The 22,259-nt window shown below is 39.5% G+C and overlaps 1 protein-coding gene across 1 annotated transcript in view; it reads right to left on the bottom strand.

Moving 5' to 3' along the window:
* Positions 1–22,259, bottom strand: part of LOC120448359 — a 56,195-nt gene that overhangs the window by 22,618 nt on the left and 11,318 nt on the right. The window contains exon 2 of the mRNA XM_039630327.2: positions 1,784–2,516. Within this exon, the coding sequence (XP_039486261.2) occupies positions 1,784–1,918 (135 nt within the window). The 5' untranslated portion in view covers positions 1,919–2,516. The remainder of the gene's footprint in view (positions 1–1,783; positions 2,517–22,259) is intronic.

Genomic DNA, 22,259 nt, shown 5'->3' with positions numbered 1-22,259 from the left:
CATTGTGAGAAAAATTAAGTTATTCATAGAAAGGTGTTGGTGGACATTATCTCGCCAGAAACTAATAATAGACCTTGTAAGTCTCACTCTCATTATACAAGTTATTTTAGTTACTATACCAGTAACAGCAAAATGGGTGTATTAGATTGAAGAATAATAATACTACATTTTAATTCATTAACTTTAAAAGTAATGAATGTTTTAATTGGGTCTATAATAACTTTTCATTATACATTTTTTTAACTATTATTGACTATTATGCCTAGCAATTTTTCCTTTGTGAAAAATCCATTAAAAAGATCCTAATTATTTAATATATCCTTTCGTTGTATGCAGAGTTGTTTAAAGCGCATCAGTAGCCAAAATATGCAATGATTTACCAGCTTTTAGCTTATCATTTTCACCACATCAATTAACACTTCTTACTTGAACTTGTCAGAATGACGTCATCCCGATTGGCGATTTGTGCAATAAACAATGGAGAGAACAACAATAAAAATCAGCAACTGAAAAGCTAAAAAAACACGTCGGAAGCAGCAGCATCGGTCACAATAAAAGACCGAAAAAGCTGATTTAAAATTTTAATTCGTTTTCCAGCCGGTAAGAAACGAGTTTAAATGTCACCGAAACGAATAAAGCTAATAACTTCGATCGTCTGCCTAAGGGTTCCATGAACTCATAAGTTATTTTGGGTAGTATCTAGGGGCAAACGGCTTCCTGGCCAAAAAGTTTCGGAGACTTTGGCTTCTTTTCGAAAGTCATCAATAACAAAAGCGGTGGGTAATAAAGAAAAAGGGACAAGAAAATGGCAAATGTTGCATGTGCAATACGTTTGTTGCAAGTGTTCAATGTTTGTTTGTGGCATGGTCTGGGTCTAGTCTGGATGACGCCCTGGAGAACGGAACCCAGCAACCTGTTAGGGGGATTTGTTGCCCCGTTTCGTTCCGGGCCATTTATTTTCATGGGAAGTGGTCGCGAATAATGGCGAAACCCCACCGCCACCCCAAAACCCCAACGTAGCGACCTTGAGCGGGAGTTACAGTCCATCGTCACCTCCGTTCGCCGTCTCTTTCTGCCGCAGCATAGTGCCCTCTTCCTCGCTCTGCCTCACGCACTTTTTGCAGTTCAAAATGGACAACCAGTCGGCAAACCAGTTCCTTGCACATTAAAAGCAGAAGGGGCTGAAAGCAACGCGGGGGCCACACTCGGAAAAACACCAGTTAAGAATCTGATTCAATCAAAAGAGTCCCTAATTATATTTCAAACATTAAAGCTAACTTGTATATGCTATACATCATTTAGGAATCTTTTTCAGAGACCTTTAAAAACAAACAACATTCAAAGAAATGGTATTCTTAAGAATTTCAATGTATATTCTAGGAATTCTGTTTAGTTTTCTAATTGGTTTTTCTAATTGTCCTAAAATTTTGAAATCATTAAGCATTCATGGTTTTTATAATACTTTCTTTACCCAATTTTAAGTTATTCTTTCGCGAAATAACCAATAAATAAATGGTAAATTATAAACACGTGTTTCCTCATGGGAATTATGTTTAAATACTAAGCGCTAATAAATGTCAAGTAGTTTTTACATAGACATTGATTCCAATATAAGCAAAACGTAATACCTATGTATTTCTTATATAAAAGTTTGTCTGACACAGTTTCTGTGGTCTAAAGCATTTTCAAGCCAGAAAGTCCTAGTCATGTGCAGAAAATCGGAGGACTTCATAGGAGAAAACTCGAACGGTGGTTTTCTCTCTGTGCACCAATCGAAACTCACCTGAAATATCATATATCCCGAGTCGTACATCCAAAAGTCCTCGGGCGTGTGGCCGGGCTTGGTCAGCTGAATGGCCAGGCAGCGCTGCAAGATCAGACGGCAGCGCTGTGGACCACCGGGTGACTTGGTGCCCATTTCTGTTGGTGTCTTTCTGCTGGCGGGTTGCTCGGTGGCTTGGTTTCTTGGTTGCTTTCCCAGATTTTTTGTTAGCCGTCTAAAAATAACGCCAAGAGTTCCGACTTAAGGATCTGGCACTGCGCGCGTGTGTGTGTGAAAGGTTCTTTTAATGGTCAAGCACTGGGCAGTGAACAAAAAAAAATACCACACGGAGGAGAACGCGATAAGAACGAAACCCGTATTTGCAGAGCTGTATCTCTTTTATCTTTTTTGTTTTGCTTTTGGCCAAGCTACACTTTATTTTTGCACACTTCTTAGACCGGACTTCTGTTGCTTTTTATTTGGGAAATGAACTTTTCACATCAACATCATATTATCCCAGCATCTCCAACGCGAACGCGACGCCTGCGCACTAAATCACTCAGCAGTACTCACTCTCGAATGCGAATGCGAGTGCGAGTTGCGAACCGCACCGAACCGAACAGAACCGAACCGACCGAGCGACGAATTCAAACTGAAGTTGCGGCGCCAAGAAAAGTGGCCTCACGACCGCTCTTTCGCCGGAGAGCGAGAGCGGCGTTTGCGGTGAGAGCCAACTCGCCAACTTTTTGGAGACCTGAAACGATAGAAAAAATCGGAGAGCCCGCTTTAAAACCTTGATTATTAAATCAATTAGGTGTACGAAAAAAGGCAAAGAAAAAAAAATACTAAATTTATAAACTGGAGTCAGGCCGCCGAGATCGCTATCTTGTCGTCGTTCTGTCTGAGAGACAAACGGGCTCTGCTCCTAATAACATCATCACATCATCATAGTCGTATCATTATCGTTAACTGTAAGCCGTGTTTGGCAACTGTTTTTAAGCCACACAGTGGGGCTTTGAAAATTGTCATTCTGCATAGCAGAACAAAATACTTAACACAAAAGGTGTTCAAAAACGCCTCTTTATTGACAAAATATTTTACAGGACCTCTAATTTTCTTATGGGTATTTTTCATGGAATGTGGCATGTGACGTTATGATAGGAACTTTAATGCAGTTGTAAAGGCGCATAATATCATTCTGTCACATCACTAGGAATAAACCCATCTTTGGAGCCTCCACTGTATACTAATTTGTTGGCATTTGTTTTTGCATTGGGTTGTGTACATTTGGATTTTTTTGGTGTGTCTTTCAATCTTGGTTGGCGCTTGAAAGTCATTTCCTGCCCAAATTGCCGGATGAGCAGATGACTCAAAATGGGTTAATTAAAAACCATCTAGCAGTGATTTTATTTGGGCCGATGAAAAGTCATGTGCCCAAAAGAGTTGTTCTCAATACCACAGATCTCATTTAGAAACCCTACGGCGGTCAGATTCACTAATGGACTTTGAGCGCATGCGAAATCTAGGAAATGTCAGAATAGTCAGTCGCATCCATAATTGCGTATACGCCATGTGCGCCGACTGTCAATCACAATTTTCATGCAAATTCGTTCGCTTTCCGCTTTCCGCCCTGTCCAAATGCATTAAGTGGAAATGCATTAGGTTGACTGTCTTTTTTCGGTGCGTCAGACCAACGGAATTTGCATAAACAATTACGATTTAATGAAATTACACGATAAGGCGAATGGCGAATGGAGAATGGGATTTATTTTAATTTCCAGCACTACCCGTAGCCGCATTTGTGGAGCCATCCATCTTCCCAATTCGGTCAGAGCGCACGCCACAGCCATAACAAGAAAGTTTTGGGGGAAGACAGGCCAGAAAGCGAGATTCGTTTGGTTTGGGACCAATTAAATGGTGAGATCACCGCCCACATCTCTATACTATATATGTATATACATGTATTTACACATATGTATGTATATGTACGAATCTACCTTTACGATCTACAGCCACACAGATCAAGTGTGTAACCCCCTTCCTTTTGGGCATTTTCTTTTTATTATTTATTTATTGCGGCTTGTATTTGTCGACCCATTAAGCGTCGGCCTTTGTTAGAAAACACGTTTCTTCTGGCCACATTCCAAAAAAAACTAAAATATGAGAATTTGCCAGCAGCTCCGCTGGCAATCTTTTGTTTGTCTTACAAATCACTAACCATTTGAATTGGTGAAACGCTGACCGCCAAGCTCAAAAAAAAGGTGCTAAAAAAATTTACATAAATTATTATTAACAATTATAACCAGCAGTTGAGCTCCCAAAAAATACGACAGGTTTACCATGTTCTTTGGAGTTTTGGCCCTCGGGCTCTTTTTTTTAAAACTGTCAGAGAAATATGTCAGCTTCGGTTTTTCTTTCAAAATTAAATTGCGGATTTGATGAACTTAATAGAAAACCAAAAATATACCTGTCACCTGAAACAGAAATGTTTTCGTACACACTTTGACAAGGCTATTAAAGACTTCGGACCACCTTTCTTTTTTGGTTTTTCTATACTTGTCTTGCCGTGGGCAATTCTCATACTTTTGAAGGCTTTGCCTATGATTCAGTAATTAAATTTGCACATTACCACATTGAAGTAAGATTTCGAGAGGTTTTGGTCAAGAGCCCGTTTGCGAATGCGCAAAACAATTGAGCAAGTCCTTGAGGTTCAGCCTTGAACTTCAATTGAGGATCGTCATTATGCTTTTAAAATGGCACGAAAACAAATCGTTCAATTACCAACTGGCCAGCATTTTCTAGTGGTGAACTTGAACTTTAATTTCCGGCAGAATGAAAGTTCTTGCCTTACCCATTTTAAAGCAATCGGTTAAGTAAAAAATATTTTCAAGTCCGCTGGAATTTTTAAATCAGAAATTTGGTGTGCTAGATCTTAATTTATGCCAATGCGAAATCAATTAACTTTGCTAGTGCTTTGTTTAAACACAATTTATGTCGTATTTATATGCATTCTTTATGGTTTTATAAACATTTGGCTTAAGACCAAACGAATCAAACTTTAAAACAAAACTTTTAACCATTTTTTAGCCGTTACTCGTAGAGCAAAAGGGTATACTAGGTTCTTTAAAAAGTATATTAGTATGTTACCCAATACAGTATACACTATATATTCTTGATCAGGATCACTTTGGCCATGATCTGGCCATGTCCGTCTGTCTGTCCGTATGAACGCAAGATCTCTGGACAAATTAAAGCCAGAAAGTTGAGATTAAGTATGCAGACTCCTTCGTTTTAACACTTCCTCGTAAGTTTTCATCTTAAATGAAATGCATGCAACATTATTTACGACTCGGAACCGTCATCACTGGATTTCTGGATTGGAATCCTTTGCTTCATTATAATGAGGCTTTATGCCGCCGCTCACCTACACCTACATACGACATACTCCCCCGTCGATTATATTTGACAGCTTACTTTCAATTGCGACATCTAGTTAGCGCAAATTTAAGAGTGAAATAAAACAACACGATCGCAAAGAGTGGATCGAACTGGGGATCATTGAATGGCTGACTGGATGGTTGGATGGATGGATGAATAGCTTAATGAAGCAAGAGCCTGTTCCGCGGTTCGTGGTTCGTGGTCCGTGGTCACTCAACGCGATGCCAGGCTCTTGGCACTCCATCCGATCCGATCCGATCCACCCGCAAAGCACATCACCCAAAAACCCCCTTTGTACCGCTTCATATTTCAGTTGTACGGTTCAACGACAACGACTTCGCCAGGTTTGGCGGGGGAAACGAGGAGCAGGGGTGGCGATCCAATTGCCGCAATGTGGCAAAGCAATCGATTTAAGCGCCGCATAAATTGAAGCTGGGGCTCCAACTTCGAGGAAAACCAATCCAAAAGGTTCCTCCATGTACAACATGATGAATTGTTTTCTTTGTCGACTTGTCGACTGCTGCGCCGCTAGTGGGCAACTTGGAAACTGAAAACTGAAAACTGTGGCAGAGAAGTGCAAAAACTGAAGGAGATCGCTGAATGACGGAGTGGGGCTGCGATGGAGTGGGTGGTTAGGGTGGTTTGGGGGCAGAAAAGCGGTGCGGAAAAAATTGCAAATTGTATCAAAAATTTAAATTTTCGCTTTCATTATGCGGCGGCAGCTTGCGCTCTGCTAATAGACCAACTGCCATTGTGTTTATTTTCTTTTCTTTTTGCCTGGTTTATATCTCTTCAACCAACTGCCAACTAGGCATTTCCCTATTCAATTTTGACAGGCGCGTTTTTATCCAAGTAATGAGCTGCATTTGTTAAGTGAAATATCTTTAAGGTAGGGCTTTCAATAGTTAAGCTCGTCTGATGCAATCAAAAATAATAATTTGGGAGTTGTTAATAGATCCTAAAAGGCATAAAGATGTAAAAGAATATTCAAGTGTACCAAAAGCACTCTTAAATAATTTATTGTTTTTCTACCGCATTATAAGGATTTTTCTTCCCCAATCTGAAATAATTGTGTGACCATTCTCATTGAGCCCACCACTCGTATACGTGATGTGAATATCATTCGCGTTTACAAACTGATGAAGGCTGTAAAAACGAGTGAATAATTATAAATCAAAAGCAGCAAAAAGTAAAATGAGGAACACAAACCCAAGTCGAGGATTGTGGGGAAATACCAATCCAAAGACAAAAGCAAATTTGAGAAATGCCAAAGATGCTCGGCGAAGCCAAGAAATTACATGGCCATGTGCTCCTCACGGTATGCCATCTCATAGACGTGGAACAGTGGTCCAGACCACGACGGAAGATGCAGATTGCCGGCGGAGATGGGCCTGGAGACGGAGTTCGAGTTGGAGACGGAGCAGTAGCCGGAAAAAATGTCTGCCAGGCGGAGACACTGCGGCAGACGATGCAATAACACCAGGAATCTTCATATAGAAAAACTTGCCCGGTCTAATGCTCTATAAGATGTTTTTTAAAAATGTTTTCAAATTACATTGCAAAACATTTTTATATCAAAATAAAATGCATACTGTGGTATTTTTAAAAAACAATTCAATATTCATTGCATAGAAATAAATTGCTTCGGTTTATTGTAATGAGCAATAAAGTACTTTTATAACTTAAACACGGCATACGTATCTTACGAGTATACAAAATTAATGTATTCTATTATTTGCTTTAATTAGCCGTTAAATTTAATGATTTTTTTAAGATTATGTTGCAATCATGACAACATATCTGAGTAAGGATGTCAGAAAATGTTGCTAAACTTACAATATTCCCGTATAAAAATTCCTGGGTATGTAAACAATATGTTGGCGGATATTATTTAAGTACTTTCAAAATGCATTAAATCCCTCGCTTCTTTTTCATATCCCAATGAATCGACCAAGCTATAATACCCGATTTTGATCGGTAGTCAACAGAAGCCGCTAATACTAACCATTGATAACACCACAGCACTCCACACGCTCACACACACAGTCGAGATTCGTTATGCAAGCATCCAGTGCATTGCATCTTCAATTTCAGCATTCTTTCGCCAGTCTGCGTCTGCATACTTGCCGCTTCTGCTTCTCCATTCCCGCTCCCCGTTCCGCTTCCCCCCGCCCTCCGCGCTGGCCCACAAAATCCATGGAGCATTCGCATTGATTGCGCCGCCTGCTTGGAGCTTCAGTTTGACTTTAAGTTTACCGCGTGAAAGCAAACAAACACACAACAGGCTGCATATATAAAAAACCGAAAGGAAAGCGTAAAAAGTAATAAAATCAACTGAAATTGCTTAACACCCTGAGTAACGTTAAAATGGTTAGATTTATTTATTTGCTCGCTGCTGGGAATATCAAAACCGATTTAAAGCCTCTACCGACATCAAAAGTCGTATCATTAAATTGTGTGAATTTAATTACAATGCTTTGATTGGTTTTAAATATAAAGGGAATTTGTTAGATACTTCTTAGTCCGTTTAAAGTTTAAATCCTATTTTTTTATGTTTTATACGTTTTTATAATAACATTTGTTTAAGAAAGTTCTTTTGTTTTATTATAAGTAAATCAATTCGATCCGTAAAATTTTCTGTAAACCTATTGCTACCATTTTAATTGGGCTTGACTAGGCTAAAACTTTAATAACATTTTCGTTGGTTTTAAGAATTACAGTACTTATTTATGCTTGCAAATACCACGAACAAATATACATATGTATTATACCATACTAATTAAACTCCTTCTGGTAGCTGATATTGGATAGCCGCCACGCGCTGTGTGCAATTTGATCGTCCGTTGGGATTCGATTGGCTTCCCATTAATCCTGGGCCACAAAATGCAGTCTTCGCGGAGTTTTTTGTGTTTATTGCCGGTGGTTGTGGGCAAGTTTTGTCTTTTTCCTTGTCTCGTTTGTCAGACATTTGACAGTTGTTTGTTATTTTTGCACGTTGACTTTTCTCCGACTGCGTCTGTGTGTCATGTGGCTGTGGCATATTTTCCATTTTCCCCATTTTCCATGCCCCCACAGAGGTTGCCTAACAGACGCCCACTGTCCCATCGCCGCCTTCCGCGCGCCCCTTTCCCATTTTTTCTGCTACATTTTGGATTTCAATTTTTATGGCAAGTCAAATTTTTATTTTTTGTTATTTCCTTGCAACCCGCTGCATTTATTGCCATTTTCGTAGTGAGTCGAGGAAGTTGGAATTTGCATAGAAAAATGGAAATTAACAAGACCATTTGACTGGCTGTCCATCTAAGTCGGGGTCTTTCTATCAGGCCGTCTCTTTCACGCCGCCTGCATGGGTGCTATCCTGCTCTAGTGCAAAATGTTCGTTCGTCCTGTTTGTACATTTGTCCGTGTCTATATTTAGCTTTATGTAAACATGTTTGACCAACTGAACTGACTGAATGACTGACTGCCTCAGTTGGGAATGTAACTCCCCCTCAAAAGTCCGCACCCTCTCTTTCTTTACCTGTATATCCAACTCTTTCGCCGGCTGTGATGTAATCTCGGTAATGCATGCGACAAACTTTCATCTCGAATTGCAAAATCAACGCAACACGAAATAAAAGATCGCAAAGATCGGCTTACACAGTTTGAATAATAATTAATAAATAATACTTAAATCGAAGAGGTATTTCTCTCCTCGAAGAGGTGAGCTCTATAAAAAGACCATTTCTGTTGTGGTTGTTGTTCATCTTAAAAGTGTTTTGCTTGGGATCTCAATCTTTGGCTTACAGCAGCTGAAGTGAAATTGCTCGTACTTAAGATGTTGCAGATGTTTCCTACGTGACCTCGAAGACAAACCTCACGTACAAGGATTTCTTTTTTTGGTGTTGACTTGGCCAATATACACCACTTATATAAATAAGTATTTGTGTATCTGGTATCGTGGAAAGTTAAAATTGATACATGCATTGTCAGCACCATCAAAATCGGTTTCCTTATGGATTCCAATATTTTTATAGTCCAGTCACGGAAATTCGTATAATGAAAGCCAAGGCGGCAGGACAAAGAGGGATCTCTCAATAATAATATATTCCGTGCTGTTCTCTAATGTCAAGAGAAGTCCTTCCTATGCTCAAAGTGATGTCATAATCAAATATCAGCCGACAGCCAACTGAAAAGGGTATCAGAGGGTATCTTCAAGAGTCAAATTAATGCACGTTTACTTTGAAAAGCGATTTACTTAGTGAGGAAAGCTACTACCAAGTACCTGTGGTAAAAGAAAAATGAAGCTACCACCTCTTTTTAAATATATTTGATTAATTACAAGCTGAAGAAAAAATACCATTCAGGGTTAAACGCTTTTGAGGTCTTTCGTCACTAGACTGAAATTGTACCTTAACATTTGTTCTGTACCAGACTGTAAATGGTTTTTTTCGATCTAAAACTAAAAGCAAATGCTCCAAATTGAAACACAAACCCCAACGAGTTCAAGAGACAGTTGGAGCAGGTTAGTTGCGATGATGATGCGGATGCTGATGGGAACGGGGAGGCGATGGAGGGGTGGGAGCTAAAAGGAGTCACTAGCAGAGCACGACGAAATTAAACAGGCTTTTCAAAGGCGAGGGGGTGGTGGGAAAAGTAGCAGACAGCAGTCAAAACGGACAGCAAATACAGTAATTAGATCACAGCACAGACAGTCAAAAGAGTGCAGGGTGCGGGGATAGTGACGAATAAAACGAGGAGCTGGAACGTGACTGAAGAGAAGGAAGCAAGGAGTGGGAAATCAAATTCGAACGGAAAGAAATAAACGAAGTGAGAAGTGGACTAGGAAGCATAAGGTAGGTCAAGCAGTTGGCCTGCAAATCGTTTTTGCTTTTACATATATTTTAGTGAGTGCTTAGCTCTAGATTTTAAGAGGTATCTTTCACCAAATATGTATTCCATACACATAATTCATATTTTAGTTTTTATTAGCAATATAAAAAAATACGAATATTGCGCAAACGAGCTGTTGGCTGTGCGCACAAGTGCACATTAAGCAGGCTCAACTTTTAATTAATGCAATAAATTATTTCCGCAGAGCATAAAGCCCTATAAGGATAGAGCTATTTTGCAGCGTAACTTACAAATAGCCGAAGTCCACCCCCACCGCCCGTAAAATCTCTGGCTTCCTGCCAAGAAATAAAAAAAACCATGTTGCATGTGAGGCAGCTTCCTAATCGACAACGATAAAAAGAAAAACAACAATGGACACATTCGTGTGTGCGAAAAAACTATACTCAATTACTCAACAAACATAGTAACCTAGTTCATAAAAAACAACTGCAACAAATGCTGTTAACAGCAGCGGCCAACAAGAAAAGCAACAAATTCATTTTCGCCTTTGTTGTTTTGATTTTTGCTTAGGTTTCGTTGGCGCTTTCCACGAGAAAAGTCCTTCAAGCGTGGCAATCACATGGAAAACGCTCGCCGCCGTTGTTGCTGATTTATCGTTTTCATTTTGCAGAGCTTGTTGGATGTTGTAAAAGGAAATGTCAATTCCGCTGCTGCTGCTGCTGCAAATGTGGCTGCCCGTTTGCCAAACAATGCCGGCGAAATAAAAAATACCCCAAACCTTTAGGGGGGGGGAGAAGCGGGACATGCACCCACTAATGTAAGTCATATAACAAATTTCGTTGCTGGGCTACTTGGAAAACAGAATTTCGTGTGTCTTGGCAGCTGGCCGAAGGGCACTCTTCAAAAATATGCTTTGTTATTTGGCAACATGTCCTTTAGAATGAAATATTACAAGGAGTACTCATATTTCTAAAATTCAAAATAAAATAAAAGAAAAGTAACAAAAAAAGAAGATATATACCAAAGATTTTGAAAACCATAATTTTGAATTAATTTAATTTCATTTAATTTTTGTTAGAAATGTATTAAAATTTCATCCAATTTTTGATCTTTGCTTATGATAGAAATTTAGTGAAATTTCATCCAATTTTTGATCTTAACTTTTAATACAAATTTAGTAAAATTTCATCCAATTTTTGATTTTTTGTTTCAAAAACACAACAATTTTATTTATATCCGAATATATAGTAAATACAATATAATATTTATCAAGTTTATTTTAATATATAACAAACATATGTAATTGCAGACTCAGCTTTTTCTAAGCCACACCTTATTTATGGCTGTGGTTTTTCAATTAATTCTCAGTAGCTATTTTTTCGAGTGCATTTGGAAACGAGCATCAGATCTGGAGATTCTTTGCCGCCCTTCGTGGAGACTTTCTCCTACCTCCGATTCCGATAGCGATGCCACCGATCTGCAGCCTTTCGGTGCCTCCTTGCGTGATGTCCAGCAATGTGCTCAAGCCTGTTTTTTCGCCCTGCTACCCCTGCCACCTCTGAAGTCCCCCACGGCCCCAGTGGCCCCATCTCCCTTTTGTTTTGACCCTGCCAGAATTTGTTAGCTTAAGCAGAACAACAGGAAAGCCAAGAGAGACGCGACTAAGGCCCAAAGCGAAGCGCCGTTTCAGTCTGGGAATGGGATCCCATGGTTGGGTACATAAATACGAGAATGTACATATGTATGGAGCCTGGAGCTCTTCAGGGATCGTGAGTCAGCAGAGTTTTGGCCAAGAAATCTGCTAAAAATATAAGCCTCGATGATGATTTATTGTTTGGCTTATTAGAACGAGAGGGAGAACTGCGATAGGAGATCGGATTTATGCTGTTGACTTTAAAGCGCTCGAACCGTGTCTTATTGGAGCTTAGTGACTCACCGCGGGCCAGAACTTTCCACTCTATGAAAGGTGGTATGCGAAAATGAAATACGAGTTTGTAAGTGGGTGCTTTTTAGCACATCCACTTCAGCTGGTAATTGGCGGCATTTCAAACTCCAATAGTTGGTGCTTCTGATGGTCCTTGGTTCATTAGAAACTTGTGAACTGGCGTTTTCGTTATTTAAATAATAAGCTGTCATTGCTCGCTATGCAATTATCATTTTATCATAACAAAGTGTTTTTACAGACTCTGTTTCGGTTTCAAATAATAATTAAACACGCTCCCCCTTGGATTTAATAAGCATTATATAAAAAAAAGATAATATCAAAATCTAAATAGCATGAAATCAGAACCATGTCAAATAGCAATACACCCAAATGCATTTGTTTAATTCTACCTCCATTGAGAATAGGTTAAAAAGGGAGCTTGTGAATAAATTCGAAATCACTATGCATTTCTTTGAATATTTGCGATTAAGAATGCATAAAGTCGAATCGCTTGTCCAGAGTCAAATGGCTTTTTTTTGGCCTTACACTGGCTTTCTTGGAAGCGCTCTCGATCGGATTCCGATTCCAATTCGAGCTCGCATTCAATAACAGATTTATGCATTGGCCATGGCAATCTAATACGAGCCACAATAAAAGCTTGAATATGGTCATTTGGCAACACGTCAACAGCAACAGTAACAACAATAACAACAAAAACAACTGAAGCCAAGGCAATGAACGAAACGTGCCAACGTCTAAAGATCGTCGATAAGCCCAAAAAGAGGGAGTTATAGACACTTTGGATGTTTCGGGGGATAAGTCGGAGGGGAAGGGTAACACCACTCTGTGCAAAGAAAGTTTTATTTTCAGTGCCCCAGGACAAATTGTTTGGAGCCGACTGCCACTAGCAGATCATTCACGGCCATGGAAATTTGCATTTTATTTAAAAATAAAGTTTAAATAACTAGGATTTCATTTCAGATTTCTTTCATATTTGTTATATTAGTGTACCTAAATGGCAGAGTAATCAATACCAAGATTTAAGATTTTAACTACTGCATAATTATAAAGAAATAGAATGATGTTGAAAGGAAGAAAATAATTTAAGATATAAAACTTGCTTAGCAAGTATGTTAGTTTAAGTTTTTTCAAGTATTTAAGATAGTGGAAATTTTCGACAGATTTCTTTCACTCGATCCGCAAACAATTTCAAGAAAACTGTGTCAAATTCATTTGATTGCATAGATATGCATAAAAATGATTTGCGTGATTTGTGATCAGTGCATGTTGATGTTTATGTTTAAGGTCTGTAAATATTCATAAATTTAGTCGCTCATAAAGCCTTGGCTACTAAAAATCCTAAAACAGGCTTTGCGAACCCTGGTGTTGTTTTCCACCAGAGAAACTTTCCTCGAAATCTGCATATAAGCCGTGGTAGCTGAAAACTGCCTACTGTGAATGAGCAGCGATCTTCGTGGGCAGGAGAAGGAAAATTCAGGTGACTGGAGGAGATGGGATGGAATGGGGGATATTAAAGCCAGGTTGCCGCATTTGGTTGACGATTTTTATGGCCGGTTTTTTCTTTGCGTTTGTCTCTACGGTTATTTCTCCTTTATTTTTTTGGCTGTTGAATCCCATTAGCAATTAATAGTCGGAACGAGAAATTTGCATTGCAAAAGGAAAGTGACAAAAAGGCGAGAGGAAAATATAAGGAGACAGTGGCAGTGGCACTGATCACTGATCACAACTCGCCGATACGGCAGGGATGCCATAATTGCGTGTGAGTTTGGCCACTCGTTTTGTTGGCTAATTGTTATGTATGTAGGCTAGCACTACCGAACAAAAAGTGAGAGTGACACCTGTTATACACCTTACACACCAAGCGTGTCCAAGCATTTGCGAGTGTGCCTCTTCGATTCATCAGGCAGCCATCAGGCATCATCACGCATCATCAGCCTGGGTTCAATTTGATCCACCTGCCGTGCCTCCAGATCGATCTCTTTCGGCCCAGACGCATTAAGTTTCATGTGCCGTCATTATTTTAAATTATGCGCACAAGCGAAACTCTTGCTCCAAGCCTAACGAAAATTCAAAAAACGAGACCCGGCATAAGTCGAAAACTTCATTTGCATCTCGAGTTCGAAAACTGCGTTTCAATTGTGTGTGCGGAAAATTGTTTAGCACTTTTGGCCCCTGTCGCTTTCTGAACTTCAATTTGATGGATTGTGTGGCCACAGGTTGATGATTTCATTAGTTGGCGCCCAATCCGAACAGGTTAACGGTCTGGATTTCAAGTTGTGGCTATAACGAGGCGCAATGAAAAATCATTACCGTGCGCTTTTGAGGGATGCATTCGGAATTGGCATTTTAAAATAGGTAAAGTGACCTAATATATTTGGTTATATGCTAACTAAATAGCCATACGTTTCCCAAGTATCCAAAATCATTTAACATCTTATCGCGCATTTAAAAGTATTCTTTACAAAAATAATGTAAATATCATATATAATTTCCCAAAAAAATAAAAATATTATTAAACATAGATGATTTTTTAACTCGCACGTTAAATGATGTATGCTCAGTAGAGTTATGGCAACTGCCCCATAAATTAGGTGACATAGCTCCATAATTAAATGGCACCCTGCTCAGATAAATATTTATGCCGAGTAAATCAGTGTGGTTAGCCGCTATACATATATCCAGCGTAAAGTCCGTGTAAATCAGATCGAATGGATGTGCCACCTCGTCGGCGCAAACTCATTTCTCACTCCGTAGAAATGCTGAGGAGGAAAACTCCCACTTCGTTAGAAACTATTTCCACCCGCTGATGACACATTACTGTCACTCAGCGTTATGAGCTAAATTTATTGATGCAGCACGGCAAGAAACCGCGCCCTCACAATTTTCTTTTTGGCCCCAAAGAATTCTTAATGTTTTCTTCGTGTCAGCGCATGCCAAAAAGTATTTTTTCTCAAGAGGAGGCCTTCTTGCATGTGGAAATGTCACTGGGATCTTTGGCCCCATCCAACGTTTCACTGGACGGCGGGGGGAAAATCTCGTGTGCAACGGTATGAAAGAAAGAAAAACAAGACCGAATAGAAAAGTCTCATTTCGTAATGATGTTGCAGGAAAATTAAAAGAAATCACACACGATAGAAACACAAGAAAAAAACAAAAGCGCTGACATTTTTGCTAACTGAAAACAACGCATTGCTGGGCGACAGGGAAAGCCCCGTGTAATTTATAGGAAAATTCCTTTGGATTTGCTGTGCGGAATCATGACATAAATTAACCAACCAAGTGTGTAGAGACTTGCGTGCTGAAGTGGTGCGGTGGTTCCGCGGTGGTTCCGCGGTGGCTCTTTGGTGGGTTAGTGGTGCAAATGGGGCTGATGCAACCGCCCGCACAGGTATTTAGTTGAATTATCATAATTATAAGCAATTATTCAACATTTTGCTAAGCGAATGTAACTAATCGTTTTTCTTCTTTTTGCGTTTCTTCTGCAGCTTTCTTCGCTCTTTTTCACTTTCTTCTTGCGCACTGCTCTTCTTTCTGCTTTGGACTGCCTCTGCCGTAATCATTTAGTTCGAAATCAACTTTTGTTTTTAATTTTATGTAATTGCCGCTTAATCGCAGAGCAATTAAAATGCAACGCAAGTTTCGGGGGCGTCTAAAAGTTTCTGAAGCGTTTCGAGATTTTGATATTTTCGGCTTTAATTTTGGTTTTTCTCAGCAGTCATCATGCCGCATTAAACGGGGTCAAGAGCTTCAACCAGGAGCAACTGGCAGGTTGGGTCCGTCCCAGTCCAACGGTGCCACGGTTTTTCCAGCTCCATCGATGAGACCGCATTGCGTCATCATTCATAATTCGCTGTCCACTTGGCTGTCCACTTCAGTTGCACATTTTGGCGCTCTATCTCGCTCACACGCTCTCCGCCGATCAAGTGCATATAATTATGCACCATACCCTATATACTCGTAGTAGGGCAAGGTATAGTGAATCCCACGGTCGTTCTGGGCACTTCGCTTTAAGCATACACTTTTGTCCTGTTTTTCGTCCGTTTAATCACACTGCTGGATACTAAGGATGGTTTCTATAACTCATTTCTCAATCAATTTATGTACCAAGAACGAACCGATTTATACAAACTGAATTGTTGAAATTGGTATTGAATAGGTTCCCAAGTTCAACGCTTCAGAGCATATCAATGGTCGGTCGACTTCCTAATCAGTTTCCCTCGTGTTCCAGGCGTTTCTGGGCCACCGAGGTTCGTGTTTGTTTTCCACAACTGGCGGCCATTTAAATTGTCTTCAAAAGCGCACATTACATAATTAAGACAGCAGCACACTAGCAACCAGCATAACCAGACATAGAAACGGTCCGGCGTTTTAAAACAGACCGACAATGTCTGTCAGTCCGGCAGTTGAGTTGCCTGACTGACAAGCCATCAACTCCAACAAAATGCTCAACACCTCGCCAAAGAGCCGGCGGAAAACAAAAAAACAAAGTAACTGTGGAAAAAACAAGAGCCACTGCAGAGACTTTCCTCGCAGACTCGCTTTTTTCGATGCATCATCGCATAATCAAAGAGTCATAAAAACCAATAATCATTATTAAGCAAAACAAGCCAATTAATGCAGCAAGAGTTGCGAGTAATTAAACGAAAATAAAACGCCAACAGATTTGGCCAACATTGCAAATTAGCCAGGGGCGAAAAACAAGTCTATTATGGGCCCATTTTATAATATATGTAATTATAACACAGCAGCCGACATTTCACCGCTATATTTGAAAAGATAAATATTTTTTTTTTACTGATTTTGCTATTTGCGTGTCATAATAAAACGTTAAAAACTACGGTTACAGCGGAAGGCCAGAAAGGAAATGGCAGTTCCAGTTTTCAGTTGAGAGCAATTTTAATTATCCAAACACATGGGATTCTAGAGCTAAAGGAATCCTATGTAATCCTTATAATCCGTAAAAAGTTGAGGTTATAATGCTACCAAGACAAGACTGATCAAATAAATATTGGAAAATTCCATAGCAGTAATTAATTATCAATTTATTAATACCAAGCAGTTTCTTACCCTTGCAAGAAAGTAAACTGTGAAAAAAACCTAATTATAAATATTTAAATTGGTTAAAAATTGGCAAGCCAGTGCAAGCGAATCAGAAAATGATATCAGAAATCGTTTCAATTACAAATAAGTCTTTTAAATTGATTAATAAATATTTATGAACCACTTTTAACTACTTATTTAAATACAAGCTTTGTTATAATTGCACATATAAAGGAATGTAATTTATTTGCTAGATTGCCCTGTTATTATATTTTCATTTGAATGGTTTTCCATTAAGAGTATCAAAATTGGTCGGCACGAAAGTGGGAAGCATTCTGAAGTCCCTCGTGTCCGTTCCAATTAGTGTGGAAAATAAAGTGGAAAAGTGTCCAATTGATTGGGCATTTGGGCGAACTGGAAAATCAAATCAAACTCAGGTGGGACTGAGAATGGGTGAGAAATATTAAACGAAGTGCGTCCTGCTGCCGCAATTCACCGATCAAGTTTGCTCGCATTGAAAATTAGTGAAAGTTGCGCCCAAGTTGTAAGTTGCCTGCCTGCTGACCAGGTTGTTTTGGGCTTGAGTTTTGTTTTGGCTTTTGTTTGGGTCTTAGGTAGTGGCCAGTCGGAACGGTAGCCAAAACCTAGGGCAATATCGTGTCGGCGATCGCGGCCAATTCATAGAAAATGATCAATGGTCAATGGTTTCGGTGCGAAGGAAAGAAAGGGAAAATGGAAAACCTCCCGCGGCGAGTGCAGGTCCGAAGGGCACCCGGAGGTCAGAGCTAATTGATTGGGAAAACCATTTCTCGATCCGACGTCTCTGGCCGCCATTTACAAGCTTGGAATACATATGATCCAAGCCATGGCTAATCTGGTTAATTCCCCTAAGTGGCCAGCGAAGATCCAGAGATTTAACCATAATCAGGTAATTGGTCGGTTGGATTAGACAAAGCTTAAGTATGTGGGGAAATCGTAGTCGTTTGTTAAACGAAATTGGGGTTTCTAGCTTGAGCCAATAAAAAAGATTGTAATATGTACTCAGGGAAGTGTGTATTGGGCGACAGTTTTCATAACACCTATACTCAAATAATATTACTTGTGCATTACCCAACTTGACCTACGCCAACTCTCGCCTGTTATTTTCCCATGACTAATTCAAACTATTTCCCATCTCCAATCTCTAAAAAATGCATTAATTCGTTGTGCATTTCCAATTGAAACATTTCTCAGTGCGTTTCATCCCGAAGCTTTTGGCTTGGCATTTGATATGCCCCCTCCCCGTGGCTAAAAACTTAATGCCATTTGTCAAGTTTGCCTGTTCGAGTGCTGAATTTTTCATGTGCATTTAATTAGTTGAATTATGGCTGCGAAATGTGGCAACTGGCAACTTGCGGCACTGCAGCCAGCGGCAGCATTAAACATTACAATCTAATAAAAAGCCGGAGAAAATAAAACTTAAAAATACAACTTAATGAAAATGAAGTAAACACTCAACGCGCGACCATATTGTGCGACAACTTTCGCGAAATTATTTTTATTGACTCCCGTCCAGTTGGGCAATGGACCGCTTGGGATGTCCGACGTGAAAATCGCACGAAGCCACCTTTCCCCATTTTCATCGATTATTTTGGCGGCCGATAATTACTGGAGGAGTGAGGTGGCAGACGGAAATATCTATCATTTATCAAAAATATTTTTCTATTCCTGGGCAAACAAGCATTCAATATTTTGACATGCATCGAAATCCGGTCGCGGTGGCTTCTGGCTTAAAACATTCAATAAATAGTTTCACACCCATATTATAATATTCTGAAGGCAATCATATTTTAAATAACAACATTAGAAAGCATAAAGATAATTTCAAGATTTGTTAAGATTTAATTTAAAATTTGTTTACGGTTTTAAAACACTTCCCATGAGTGCGTAAGAGAACACAAGTCAGAACTTTTCAACTGGCATCACCGAGAGCGGAAACACCTCCCTCAATTCATTAGAATAATTGTGAAAAGGTAATTTCCAACAAGGCTGATTACCTCTAATTGCCTAATACACCCTAATTGGCCACTCTCAGAGTTCTCAAGCCTTTCTCCGCGCTTCTCGAGTGCGTAAGGTGTACAAAAGTTTTACATTGAAGATCTGAAGACCCATTGCTGGGGGGGCGTGTGTTTGGCTCCGGGCTGAAAACTTAATTGAAACTCGGCCCAGTTCCCCAGTTCGTCGATCCGGCCATCCAGCCATCCAGTCATCCGCCAGCGCATTAAACGTACGAAAACTAAACAAAAACCGAAAGACAACAAAATAAAACCGCAGATAAAAAGATCTTGAGATTTTCCACAATTATTTTGTATTTTTCAACGGCAGCTCCGGCAACAACAACTTGACCCAGTTACATTTGTTGATGTTTTTTTTAGCTGCTTTTTTTTAGAACTTGCGTCTCTTTTTAATTTGGTTCTTCAGCCATCAGCATCGTGATTAGTGACAAGAATCGTTGGTAATGAGTGGTAGAAAACTGCTGGAAAATACCAACAAATCTTTTGTGGGCCGCTTTTGTTTCATTTTCCGAGACTGTTGGAGCATAATTAAAAGATTGCCAGCGTAATTAGTCGGCGCAGCTGAGCCTAGCTGAGATTAATGTGCAGAGTGTAAAGTTCATGTCTTCAGAGCAAAGTTCACTTGGGCAAGGTACCTGCACTGTATTACTATATACATATATACTCTTTGCAAAGTAAAGGGCATAATTAATTTTGAAGGACAAGTTTCGGAATCATTAAAAACGAATTTACTGAGGTCGTTGTTTTATGCCCAACGGTTCAACGGAGCTTGACTGCTGCTGGCCAGAAGGGAAAAACTCTCCCGTAACAAAGGGCTCTAAGGTGATTAGAATTAAACAGGCGAATTAAGCCATTATTTAATATTAAAGATCTCTCCGTTCTAAACTAAACAAATTCCAAATTTTAATAAAATGTCACTAATAAACTTGTATGGATTATCAATTGTTAACATGCGATTCAAACTCCCATATTAAAAAACCCTAAGAGTTTAATTTTCCGTTAATAAATTTAATAATGATAATACGAAAGACAATATTATTAAGATCTTCTTTAGAATCCGAGGATGGTTGTAGTCTGGTATACCCGAAACCCAATAGGTTTCCTAGCTACCTCGCATATTTTACCCATACTCTTAGTGCACTTCCGGTCAAAAAAATGATCTCGTAATCGGAGCCCTTAATCAACAGCTTTTTGGAAGAATTCCGCAGACAGTCTTTACTCAGTGGCTGAGCACGTGCCCCCCGATTGGAGAATTGGAAATCTCTCGATGACGCAGAAGAAACCAAAGAAGAAACGGGAGGCCAGCGAGAGGGAAAGTGAAAAGCAGATACTCGAACATCAAAAAAGTCTAATCAGACCCAGTGCAACAAGTACACATCATGCTCGTGGTCTTCGAAGATTTAAACTCTCTTTCTGTGTCATTGACAGACGCGTCTCGTCTTTCGTATTTCGTCTTTGGTCTATCGCAGTTTTTGGTTTTGGAATCGGCTTTTGTTTCGCCGTGGCTGTTTTGACTGACAAATGAAAATCTCTATTGGCTATCGCCAGACAATCAAAAGCCGAAGAGACAAACAGCCATGAGAAGTCGTCTGTCGACGGTTGCAAACTTTACACACATTACGGCCCGGCTAAAAGAAATGAAATGAAATGACAACAACTGCAGTGCCACATACGAATGTACTTTCACTCATCGGATTTTTTTAGTTTTTTAGTTTTTGGTCTTTGAAAACGTCATCGTGTCGCAGACAAAATAACAAACAAACACCGGCCCCCAAAAAAGAAAAACAGACAAAATGCAAAGATCTCCGGCTGATTGATGTCAGCCAAATCTCATCTGCTGCGTTTTCCCAGGCTCAAAGGAAAAGAGGTTTTCTTGTCACTCGCTTCAAAGCAGAATAAATACACTTTGTCGCATCGCAACTTTTCTCGTATCCCTTGCTTGACTCGCGCAAACTTGCCCAATTAAATGCAAATTTCTTGTTTTAGAATTCGAAGTCAATCACTTAGATGCACAGAAAAAATATATAGTTCAGTATTTAGTTTTAGTTAAAAAATATTTAGTTAGATCGTGTGACATAAATAAATATATATATGTATCACTTAACTTATTAATTGGTTTTTCAGGTTTGTAGTTAACTATCTGCAAAAGTAATTACCTTAAATCTAATTAATCTTGTTGTATTGAACATTAATATTTGCAAAAAGGTTCCTTAATTAAAAGAAGGTCGAATGCCACCAAATTTCTGACAGTGTACAAAGATCTGCACACTTGCAAACCGGAGAGAAAGATGCAAATGGTCTTTTCTCCCATTTTCCACAGTCGACCACCCGCATGGACAGTGGGCGCCACGGACGTCTTACTTGGCAGAAACCGCACACACACAGACGCACACACACAACAGTGCTGGCCACAAATTTATGCGCATTTTGATCAAATCGCCAAAACGTCGAGTGGGCGTGGTCTAGTTATACGGGGCGGGCGGCTAGAGGTCCAGTACTTGAGCCCCGAAGCGTTTTTCGGTTTTTTACATATTTTATTTTTATTTTATCGCTTTTATTGCCGCCTTATTTATTTCGTTTGTTTTGATCGTTTTCTTGCCAGCGAAAGTGAGCATAACAAGCCAGAAAAGGCTGCCAGCGATACTAGAAAATGAATAGGTGTTTGTTTGGTCTATCATATTAATGGAAAATATGCAAGAAGTTTAAGCATTGGACACGAATTACTAGAAATTCTGCAGAACTTGATTAATTTTCAAAGACGTGGCATTTGCTTCAATGCTTTAGATTAGAGTCATTTCTTATTCTGTTGAAATTTAGTTTTGTAAAAGTTACCCAGCTGAATGATTAATAAAAACACCGTTATCCAGACATTTTCAGAAAAACCCCAAATAAATTCGTATCTGAAATATCAATGGCGGTAAAATTCATTGCACATTCGTGCCACAAGATTTAGTGCATTTATCCCGAGAACTTCAGCTGCAGACCATGTCGAATTTATAACCTTTTGCCACTGCCGATTCAAATATTTCATTCACAACCATTGAGTCCACACATATAAGAGTCCATATACAAAACAGCATGCCAGGCAAAATCGCAGCACGTTGCACTCTCAAACTTACTGTTATGGCCAAGGCCCCAAACAAACCGCAAAATCATGAGCTTGCAACTCAGGCGGAGATTTTGTGGA

The sequence above is a fragment of the Drosophila santomea genome, chromosome 3L, assembly GCF_016746245.2.
Source record: "Drosophila santomea strain STO CAGO 1482 chromosome 3L, Prin_Dsan_1.1, whole genome shotgun sequence".
In the NCBI taxonomy this organism is placed as follows: Eukaryota; Metazoa; Arthropoda; class Insecta; order Diptera; family Drosophilidae; genus Drosophila; species Drosophila santomea.
This window is presented reverse-complemented; position numbering and strand designations above follow the sequence as displayed.